Source organism: Thermobia domestica, chromosome 2 (genome assembly GCF_964235325.1).
Source record: "Thermobia domestica chromosome 2, izTheDome1.hap1.1, whole genome shotgun sequence".
Classification (NCBI taxonomy): domain Eukaryota; kingdom Metazoa; phylum Arthropoda; class Insecta; order Zygentoma; family Lepismatidae; genus Thermobia; species Thermobia domestica.
The window spans coordinates 192,667,762-192,679,825 of record NC_137455.1 but is presented as its reverse complement, the minus strand read 5'-3'; the positions used below and the strand labels follow the sequence as shown (position 1 = coordinate 192,679,825).

Below are 12,064 nucleotides of genomic sequence, written 5' to 3'. Positions count from 1 at the left end.
TAAAAGTAATACAATAATTTATTCGCAGAATAACTTAGTTGAACAGAAATAAATATATAACGGAATATATAAACCTTAAATTGCAGAATAACTGGAAGAAGGCATCTCGGGAAGAAAGCTCCTATAACGGAATGGGCAGATACACACGGAATATTCAAATATTATTTCTTATACCGATAACAAAAATCACTACCGTTTTGTATAAAAGTAAGAAATCAAATCATTTTCATTGTATTTTTCTCCAATTATTTTAATTTGGAATTTTATTGTAGAAACATGAGATATGTTAATAATGAAGTGGGATTCTAAAAAGCAAGTGTATTTTCTGGAAAATAACGAAATCGAGTTTGTCTCCTGATTATTTGGCACATTTAAAAACAAAGGAAAATCCCACATTTATGAACCATCGTACAAAATATACTAGATATTTTACATTATTATTAGCGTTTAACGAGAAAAAAGTCCAAAGTTGCAACATATAGCAATCGATAAATTTCAATTGGTGAACAAAATAATATGGATGAGTATAAATCTTCATGCGTATAAAAAAATGTATGCTGTAAGTTAAGCTGAAACTGATCTTGAAGAATAAAGTAATGAATGAACCATGCCACTAGCAAGGAAAATGGAAGGAAATACACGAGAAAGAAAATTTACTTTCGGTTACAGAAGTAACTGCTTTCCTTAACACTGCTTAACTATGTACTTACATACGCGCTTACTTTGCAAGACATTTGGAGTTCTGATCGCTGAGGTTGTAATATTATTAAAAGCGGTATATAGCGTAAGCACGAGCAATAAGTTCGCATGCTCTTGAGTTCCACAATAATTTTCACTTACTGTAATTTACGATTTAAAAAACAATGAAAATAAAGTACTGATGCTCTATTCAATTTCAGATAACGATTGACGTGATAAGAATCAATCACATTACAATAGAAAACTAATAAATGTCCTTTCAGAAAGTTTGTTTGTTCTAAATACGTGCAGAACTTCTTCCCATTTTTGACAAGTTACCGTTTAAAGAAATACCGACCTTACAAATGACTATGCCAGTGCATGAATCAGTGGTTACATAATTGGGGAGCCTTAGAGCACTAACAAGCAGTGAGTGTGGACGATCTTTTAGGCAACAGAGTAGCATGTAGGTGAAATGGAGACCAAAAAGGGAGAAAGACACCACAGCCTCCAACGTTCGGTAAGTGTGTAGGCAGACGAAACTGACGACAATAAAGGTGGTTTCGCAAATTCATGGATGGAGACAAAAGGCTGTCAAGGCTAACCGATCATGGAAAATGTTTGAAGAGGTAGAGGCTTTGAAAACTGTCTTACAACAATTTACTTTAAGTCCTTTTGTTCCTTCTTATTTATAACTTCTTAATATCTCTAACTATTGATGATGTCAAGAATTTGACTTAAACAGAATATTTAAAAACAGAGATATATTTACATCAGTTTCAACAGAATTATTAAGCCACGTTGTCTTTCATTGTAGACTTTTATGTTTTAAAGACTATTTAATTCATTTTCATTTGAAAACGAAAAATAAATCACATAAAAGCAAAAATGGCGTCACAAATAAACTGCAATCAATTTTGGAAATGAAATTTTGATAGTTTCACGTCCCCGATTATGCTCTTTAAACTAAAGAGACAGGTAATTAATAAAAGTGAATGGTTATGGAAGGATCTATGGAATGGGAATATGTGGACGGAAACGGTAGAACCCCGAGAAAATCCAAGGACATGATGATGTCCACCATCGGCCGAGAATCGAACCAGGTAATCCTCACACCAGAGATGAGTGTCCTACCAATGAGTCACCGTGGACCCATGCTGTACAACTGCTGAAGAGTAAATATAAGCATTGCTTTGTCACTGGAATGTGAAATCCTTGAGTTAAGAAATGAAAATAAATAAACTGATTAAAAGTAAAGACAAAATAAGCTGATTATTTATATATATCAACAATATCATACACTACTCTCAATCATTTTCTACACACTTTATTTATTTTTTAATCACAAGTCTCTTTGTCGGGTCACTTTGGAAAGCCAACTCAAGTCTGTCGACATTCCAGTTTTCCTTTATGGATGTCCTTGAAGCCCAGTAGTACATTGTTCCCCTATCTTTAGAACCTTTAACCGGCACTTCAAACTGCGCAGATGTGGCATCACAAAAATTTCGTTGGGTATCACTTAAATTTAGATTACCATCCTTAACTGGTTCTCCTAACATTCGTACAGCTGGTGTGTGCGTTTTCAAAGTTTCTATTGCCTTTTTGTAGTGTTCACACTTTTTAATATTCTCCTGAATTTTCCAACGAAAATAAAAACCACTAGTAATCACAAAAACGCCTCCATACGCTGCAATCTTTGCTAACGTTCTATTCGACAGCATTGAGATATGGACCTGAAACAGAAATACGTAAATTATTATTATTAAAGATTTGCTATGATTTTTTAATTTATTGCATATTTACTAGTAGAATCAAATAAACTACTGCAACATAAGCAAGCAAATACAACCCCTCCCCCTCTGTGCCTTAAATTTTCATATAAACGAACTAATACGCACAAAAGCGTGCTTGTAAAATCGGAAGTTTGTTACAACATCGAACCATGTTATGAACAATATTTAAAATGTGATATTACGCTTGAAATCGTGTTGTATAATGTAAATGTAAAGTATATGACCTACACACCATAGTAGTAACAAAAAACTCCTTATAACTGTGTATTTGATAGGTGAAAAAAAATACTCTCAAGCTTCAGTTGCTCTTCCTCCCCCTCATTTTTTAATTAATCAAAGCTCTAAACTATCTAAAATTTTCATAATAACCAACACTTCCTGATCTGAAGATCTCTCTACGTTTGCGATTATGATGTCTATATGGAAAATTTCTTCTTATAATTTAGGACCAGACGTAACTGATTCTTCTTCCTCGCCAAAATAATTCATAACAACTAACTTCATATAAAATCTTTCATATAAATGATCTTGCTGAAAATATTAACAGTTCATGTGTGACTTTATATGCAGATAATACAAATATAATAGTTAGTGGAAAAGGTGAAAGCGAATTAGCTTCAAATTGCGGAAACGACAATGAGCCAACTTTCACGTTGGATGAATAAAAATGACCTAATTATTAACGCAAATAAAACATGTGCCTTAAATTTTCATAGTGTTAAAAGTAGTCAAGCCAACAGTTAAATATGTAGAAATTGCTACCTTTCTCAGAATTAAAATCTATTTTATAAAATTGAAAATTACTATGTTTATGACTCTTAATCTCTTGAACCGCCAGACCGATCTCGATCAAATTTTTAACGTAGATGCGGTTCTGGCCTGGGATTGTTGTTTAGCTATTCACTTTGACGGTAGAACTTAGGGAAGGGGGAAGAGGGGGACACAGAAAAAAAAAAATAAAACATAATAACTCTTGAACCACCCAACCGATCTTGATCAAATTTTCAATGTTGTTGAGGTTCGGTACTAGGATGATTTTTATCATTTCACTTTGACGGAACAACGTAGGGGAGGGGAGGAAAGGAAGATATATAAAAATAAAAGTGACTATGTTCGTGAATTAATAACTCTTGAGCCAACCGATCAATCTCAATCAAATTTTCAACACATGTGAAGTTCGAACCTGGAAAGTTTTTTATCATTTCATTTTGACAGTAGATCTTAGGGGAGGGAGAGGGAAGGAACCACCCCATCGATCTCGATCAAACTTTCAACATAGATAAGGTTCAGGCCTGGGATGTTATCTTCATTTCACTTTTACAGTGCAACGAAGGGGAGGGGTAGATATATGTTTAAAAAAAAAACGTAAAAATAATAGTGACTGTTTTTGTGACTTCATCACGCTTAAACCACTGGACCGATCTTAACCAAATTTTCAACATAGATGAGGTTCATACCTGAGGTGGTTTTCATCATATCGCCTTAACGGTAGAACCTAGGACAGGGGGAGGGGAGAAATCTATAGAAATAAAACTTAATAACTCTTGAACCACCAGACCGATCTTGATCGAACTTTCAACATAGATAAGGTTCGGGCCTAGGATGTCTTCGTCGTTTCACTTTTACGGTGTAACCTAATTGAAGGGGACGTGGAGGGGGAGATATATATATGTAAAAAGATTAAAAATAAAGGTGTTTCTCTTTGTGACTTCATCACGCTTAAACCATCCGAACGATCTTAATCAAATTTTCAATATGGATGAGGTTCGGACCTGGGGTGGTTTTTGTCATATCACTTTGGCGCTGAAACTTAGGGGACGGGGAGGAGAGGGGACAGATATATAATAATAAATAAAACTTAATTAAGTCTTGAACCACCCAACCGATCTCGATCCAATTTTCGACATAGATGAGGTTCGGGCCTGGATTATTTTTTTAATATATATTTTCACTTTGACGGTAGAACCTAGGGGGGAGGAAAAGGGAAGATTTATATATAAACATAAATAAAACAACTCTTGAACCACCTAACCGATCTCGATCAAATTTTCAACATAGATGACACCCGGGCTTTGGATAATTTTCATAATTTAAAGTTGATGGTGCAACGTAGGAGAGGTGGAGGCGGAGATATATGTAAGAAATAAAAATGAAAGTCTTTGTGACTTCACTCTTGAACCACTTGACCGATCTCGATCAAATTTTCAACATAGATGAGGTTCAGGCCTGGGATGGTATTTATCTATTCACTTTGACGATAGAACTTAGGGGAGTGGGAGGAAGGAGTAGAAAAATAAATAACACTTAATAACTCTTAAACCAAACGAACACTCTGGATCAAATTTTTAACGTATATGAGGTTCGGGCCTAAGATGTTTTCTATTATTTCACTTTGACGGTAAAACAGGGGAAGGGAAGGAGGGGGAGATGTGTAAAAATAAATAAAACTTGGTAAGTCTTGAACAGGACCGATCTCGATCAAATTTTCAACCTAGATTAAGTTCGAACATGAGATGATTTTTGTCATATCACTTTGACGATATAACTTAAAGGAGGGGGAAATACATTTACAAATGATGGAAAATGACCGATATTAGTGTCGAATCTATAGTTTTTGAGGTCGCTGAGATGAACAGTGACATTCATGATGCCTTTTAAATCTAAATTCAGCCCCGCAAATTGTGGGAGGGGAGGGGGATATGTAAAACTCATCGAAAATGACCAATATGACTGACTAACGAAACATATTACTATTTTTTCTTAATTTAACCCAGCGAAGCGGGTAATTGATGCTAGTATTTAATAATTTCAATTGGGAACCACATATAGAACATGTAAGAAGTAAGTTAAGCAAGCTGTGTTATGCAATTATATGTATAAGAGATAGGAGTAACGTAAAAACAACTAAGTGTATATATTACTCAAATTTTCATTCTATAATAAGTATGGATTGATATACTGCGGAAATACACCTAATAACTTTCAATCTACTCTGATTGCAAATGAAAATTTAATGAAAACTTTTGTTTAGCATCACATGTTTATGCCCTATTGGCTCAACGAAACGGATAACAAATACATGCGAGGCGAAAGAAAGATAAAAAAAAAAAAAAAAAAAAAAAATTATATTAACCAAAAGCTCACGTGATCTAAGATCGAACTAGGGGTCATTTGTCCAGAAGTAATCGAGCTTTCATCCATGTCCCGTATTCTGGTTTGCGTATTTAATATATATATATATATAATGCAAGTTTATAGTTTTTATACAAATCTCAATAAGTTGGCGCGAATGACGTCCACATGGACGTCTGGTGGGAAACTCAACTCAGTAACACAACACTGGGATGGGTTAAGGTCACGTGTTTAACATCACAAACTCTGTACACATCCAGCAAATAGGCTGGGAACCCAGCTAGAAGGCAGTGTTTTGTTTAACAGGGCCATACAAAAGTGCACCATGGAGAACACCACAATTGTAAATGATTTTTCTTGACGAATTCAAACTGAGACATCCTTCACAGCAAGCTGCAAAAAATATTACAGCACATTTGGACCACAAATGGCGAATGAATATACCATTCGCCGTTGCTTTGTCATTTTTTTTTTCCGGTGACAAACCATTGTAAAATGAGCCCCGTGGAAGCAGACCGTTAGAAAAATGTCCGTGCCATTGCAGACAAGATAGTATCACCATACCACTGTAACTCGGCAGCTCCGTGCAATCTACAAGCCTGACGTCGGCCAATAAGAATCGATGTCTGGAAGTGTGTTGCTCTCAGAGTCTAAAAATTAACTGGGAAGTTTTCTCCATCGGATTGTCACTTCAGATGAAAACCAGATCTACTATGAGTATCGTAAACGGCCAGGATAATGTTTGGATCACGATGAACGTTCAGAACGGTTTCCTACACCACCTCTTCACTTATAGGTGTTATTTCTGGTATAGTGGTCAATAGTGGGACGGGTCCATTATGTCTTCTCCAGGAACTCCACGAAACACACCGCAAATTTGTCCAAAAGCAACTAGCAATGACCAATAGAGATGGTGTTCTCTTGTTGCACGACAATATTGTCGAGCAAAGAACGGTGCAGGCTGCCCATGAACTGCAACACGAAACCCTTCCTATCCACTGTATTCCTACGACATCTCTCTCTCTGACTATCACATTTTCTGGCATCTCGATTATTTCTTGAAAGAGATCACCTTCCATGACGAATGGGGAGAGGGGTGCAATGTCAGGCTGAGGACTTCTTTGTTTCGTACTCTCCAAACTTCTTTAGCTACGGAATGGAGTCGTTGGTGAATTAATTGCAAAACATGTGGCTGGAGCAAGTGACTATTTTCATTAACCAGATATTGTGGTTGTTTTAATCTTTTCGCCCTCTGGAAATAAAGCATTAGGGGCGGATACTTCATTTGCACCAACCTAATATCGATAGAAGGGGAAATCATTATCATAGGTATTTTCTCACTATTGGCAGGTCACTTGCAGCAACTGAGAAGCTTCCATGCTCCACGGTCTTCCGCTGATCTCTTCGTCTTCACGTACGATATTTCTGTTTTGATATCGTCCATTAATTGTACTTTCCTTCGCCCCTCGCTCTGTTTGCTGCCACCATACCCTCTAGCACGTCTTTCATGATACAGTTCCTTCTTAGCCAATGTTCCAACCTGTTTCTCTTCCATCTGTTAATAATACCTAAAAGTGTTCTTTTCTCCCCCACCATTTCTAAGACCATCTCATTCGTTTTCCGTTTGACCCAGCTAATTCTCTCCATTCATCTCCACACCCACATTTCGAAAGCTTAATTTATTTTTGTGTAATGTCCATGTTTCAGACCCATACAGGACAATATTCTACACAAAGCATTTTATGAATCTTTTTCTCAACTCTCTCGTAAATTAATAGTAATAATACATAATAATAATAGAATCATTAGTTGTATAATGAGAAGCGAAAGTACAACTTTGCGTAACCCAACAACGGTTTTAGTTGCAACCTGCCGAAATCCTGTATTCAAGGGAATAGAAAGCAGATTTTCACCTGAAATATTCACATGAGAGTAACCCTCAATTTCCTCTACTCAGCATTTATGTTAAGCATTTGTACGGGAAAAAATATATTATTATTTTACAAAAATCCATCACTGAAACTTCACCTGCTCTTACGAGTACCTGTGATTATTTTTTAAAATTCAGTTCCCAATTGAAGCGAGAGAAACAAACTTATAAGCGGCATTATGGACTATGGGGTAGAACAAAATTTACGAAGAAATGAAGAGAATCAAACGAAATGTCAGCATAAGACTAAGAGAAAGTAATAAACGTCATCACTGTAGGGTGAATAACTGTTGAGAAAAACGATGTTAAATTGTAGAGTGTATAAATTCGCGTATTGATGAGGCAATAGAACGTAATGTATCAGTGTTTTAAATACACTGTCTTATTTACTAACCTGGGACATGTATGATGCAACAATGAGGGAAAAACAGAAATATACAGCGGAGAGAAATTAAACCTAAGTTTCCTCTTAACCAAATGTGGTGATTTATTTTATGAATGCAACATGATTTACCTGAATTGGGGCAATATTTTGGTCTTGAAAAGCCATCCTTTTTATTATTTCTGGAGGAATCAAGAAACATTCATACACGTAAGACATGTGTTGTTGTCATGTCACATGAAGTCTTTTTTTCACTATTAAAGTTTATGTGTTCACCTACTGTCACTAATGCACTTGTTCCCTACAGACGTATTCCGCGCGGTCCCCTGCTGCGCTCATGCCCTGATTCAGTTAGATAGATATCATTCGTGCTTTTTAATGGTCATCTAGCACCAGTTGGTTTGTTTTTAAGTTGTGACTTGCTTTATGCACTGAGGTTTTTATGACATATATCCACACGCTGTACTTAACCATCCTAAGTGAATCTGAACCTATTAATACAACTCCTCTCTTAAGAAACTCTCTACAGCAGTAACAGTGAATATTCGGCAGAATATCTATTCAAACACGCAATCAAAAAAAAAAAAAAAAAAAAAAAAAAAAAAAAAAAAAAAAAAACTGACATCGTTCACAAATTCTCAGTAACAGTTTCGAAGCTTCTCCATCGTAGTGAGAAGTTAAGAATTCACTGTTTTCGTTATTTGTCAATATTGCGTAGTTTGCAACACTTCACACTTTAAAGGTACTAATTTTGCGCAGCAATACAAAATAGATGCATACGTATTTAGAGAAGAGCAAAGAAAGCATGAAAGGAAATATTTGTGATCAGGGGACTCTCGATTCAGCCTTTCTGCTCTCATTTTTAGAGAATCTGCCCATATCGCAAATCGTGAAGTCATATGTCAGAGCTATACGTATCCTATGATTGGTGATTTTCTTACTTGCGAAAGGCTATTTCGGGCAGTAATTTCTTCTCACTCCTATTCGTACACCCATACGTGCAGCATGTAACCATTGTATAATATAAATCTGAAGTAACGATTAAAAATATACGACAGACACACTATATGTCTACATATGAAGATCACAATGTTTTGAGCCAACAAATACGGCAGTCATTCAGTTATCTAATGGGATGAAGATACATACGGACAGATCCTCTACTTTATAATATCCTTGGGTACCACGAGGTATCGTTCAAGAGAATAATTGAAATACTTCTGTACTGCATACGTTATTACGGTAGTTGCTATACTGTTTCAAGATGAGCTAAAGTTCTTCCACAAGACGTCACGGACAGGGAGCCACTCAGAACGTTAAACGCGAACTGGGGCTACCTGTTATTTAATATACCTTGATTTGTGATTAATAGTTATGAGTGATGGATGGAAATAAAACAGAAGTAATTATAGGTACAGCAAATGATTAGTAATACAATTTTGAAAACAGGTTCATGTAGATAAATGAAGACTTTGGTTCGACTTCTTTACAAATCTTTGTCGAAAGGTTGACTTTATCGCTACAAACACAAAATACTTCTTATCATAGAAACCATCTACAAATACACTGTACTGCTGAAACAGAAACCACCAACCAAAGAGGTCATAAATTTTGCCATTCCTCGTGTTTGAAGTTCCCGTTCTTCACAATGATTTCCTTCCTCCCGCCCCTGTTAAGAAGTTCAAAGTAGGTTTTCAAAAGGACTGGCTCCCGCTGAGAAGGAAAGTGGGATGAGGAATGACTATAGTGCGATCTAGCAGTTAGACGGCCAAGTACGTGAACACGAAAAAACCTGATTTCTGATTTCTGTAGATTCAATGATGAAGGATATAATTTCTCATCGATTGTGTAATGGATGTCTTTGGAAATAGCGAAAAAATAGTACAGTAGCGCACAAATACAAAGATAGTACTCCATTCTCAAAAAAGCCCGAAGTTTTTAGCTCTTTTCCTTACTGCAAAAAAACAGAAGACTTTTCCCTCTAATTTTGATCATTTTCTTATGGAAATTTGGATTATAATTATCTGTATTTAGAAGAAGAAAATATCACGCACAGCGTTCAAATTGCACCTTTACAATGAGGTGCATCATATTGAGTGAGCTATTGAGACATTTTTGCGAAAGAACGAAATGAAACTATGATTTGCCTAAAATATGGTTGAGATCCCATGTTAAATTGAACACCAATATTCCGACCGCTGTGGCTGACTCCTTCTCCTTCTTAAGTGCCGTATCGCCGGACCAATTTTAGGAAATTTACCGGGTCAATTGGAGAATTTATTTAAGTTTGTGGAAAAGAATGAGTACAAAGGAGGTGGGGGGAATAGTAAAAGTTAAGAAAGTGATTGTATTAGTTGATTGTTTTTGATGTTGTTAGCGGCACTGTATGTGGAGGCGGATGTACTATTTCGCGGAGAGGTACACTTGTTTTACTATACGGATCCAGAAATTGTAAATTGTACAGAAAAAAGTTAATAAGTCTTTAATTTGCCCATTTCACGTCGAGAACAGAACCCAACCGATCCCTGCCGGGCTTCTAACCCGTTCCTACTACTACTATTACTACTTTTACTCCTGCTTCTACTACTACTAATACTTATACTATGGATCCGTATTAAAGTAATGCTGCATGCCTAATGTAACGTAGTCTAGCGTAACTTAATGTAATCCAACAAAATGTAACCGAATGCAATACACTTTTGTGCTTTTTTTTTTTTTCAGTTTTCAAAGTGGTCTGGGGATACGGCACAAATGCCTTAGTTTGGGTTAGGTTAGGTTAGGTTAGTTTATGTCAGATTATGTTAGTGTAGGAGTCCAGCGTAATTTTTTTTTTTAAAAAAAGATAGAATTTCGCTTATTTCTGCTAATATTAGCAGGTTGACTGCCATGAGCATCATATGTGGTGCTCACCTTATTTTTCTCTGGGGCCATGAGCGCCACATATGATGCTCATGCTTCATATAACAAATTACTAACTTATCCAGGTTCTTGAGCATCATATGTGATGCTCATTGTCACAAAGTACTGTGAGACAATGAGAATCACATAAGGTGCTCGGCTCCCATTGGTACATTTTCGGGAGAAACAAAATATCGCGACAAAAATGTGATATAACTATCCATAATCGAGCCAAAGGTAGGATGAAATTCATGGCCTCCTGGGACCAGTATCCTCACATCACCTTGGCAGTCAACCTAAGTTAGTTTAGGTCAGGTTAGGTTAGCTTAAGGAGGTCCAGTGTAGTTTTGGACCCCCTTAACGGAATATGGACCTAGGTGAGTTTTGGTTAGATTTGGTTACGAAATGAAATCTTTTAGTTTTACGTCCCAGGGTTATACCGGTTAGGCTAAAGGAGACGGTAATTATGAGAAATGAATGAAATGGTGGTATGAAGAAAGTGGGAGGAAACGGGAGAACCCCGAGAAAACCCACGAGCAGGGTTGGCAAAAACCATGGTTTTTATTTAAAAAATTAAAGAAACCATTTTTTTGTGGTTTAAACCAGGTTTTTTTGGTTTAAATAATTTGCCAACCATGGTTTAAACCAGCCAACCCTGCCCACGAGCACGGTGTTTGTCCACACAGTCCACACGCCGCAAGCTGGAATCGAACCAGGGACCACAAGCACCGGAGGTGAACGCTCTACCAGAGCCACCGCGTCCCCCTAGATTTGGTTACGTTATTTTAGGTCTAAGTACTTGCATCATCCATTTCTCCTGTAAATGTTTGTTTTTTTACGTGCTTCTACACCCCTTCTGCTAAACATAATTAAGAAAATTTTCAAAATTATGGTCCTACTTAATTTAATCTACAATGTATAGAAAACAAAATGCAGCGTTATAACTAACGTCTACCTACGACTACGTAATGGATATCCCATTTATTTTTGTATTATTCCTGATTAACTCAAATATTATAAAACACTTCGAAGTAACTACGAATTCTCGTATACTGTATGTTTGAAACTTCACAAGGTAAATGGATATCCATAATGCATTACCTGCTATCCAATTCACATTATACACGCATACAATATTTCACTTGTTTTGTGTTTGTTGTGATCAGATGACCTCTAGACGACTCTAAAATAAAACAAAATAGGCGACCTATGCGCAATTTGCGATGCGAAGTTTGGAAAGGAGGGCTAGTA

The 12,064-nt window shown here is 36.4% G+C and overlaps 1 protein-coding gene across 3 annotated transcripts; it reads right to left on the bottom strand.

Moving 5' to 3' along the window:
• Positions 1–1,924: 1,924 nt before the first annotated feature.
• LOC145678336 (cytochrome c oxidase assembly factor 1 homolog) lies at positions 1,925–12,043 on the bottom strand. 3 transcript variants are annotated; one of them, XM_081748365.1, is made up of 2 exons: positions 11,915–12,043; positions 1,925–2,411 (listed from the first exon to the last, which is right to left on the bottom strand). In XM_081748365.1, exon 2 carries the CDS (start codon positions 2,397–2,399, stop codon positions 2,010–2,012), a length of 390 nt encoding a protein of 129 aa, XP_081604491.1. In that variant the 5' UTR covers positions 2,400–2,411; positions 11,915–12,043; the 3' UTR covers positions 1,925–2,009. The 3 variants fall into 3 exon arrangements, with proteins under 3 accessions (XP_081604491.1, XP_081604493.1, XP_081604492.1); XM_081748367.1 differs by lacking the exon at positions 11,915–12,043 and adding an exon at positions 11,769–11,908; XM_081748366.1 differs by lacking the exon at positions 11,915–12,043 and adding an exon at positions 11,773–11,908.
• Between the last annotated feature and the right edge of the window lie 21 nt (positions 12,044–12,064).

Coding starts and splice junctions, on each gene's coding strand:
- LOC145678336 (XM_081748365.1), bottom strand. CDS start 2,399: ATGCTGTCGAATAGAACGTTAGCAAAGATTGCAGCGTATGGAGGCGTT.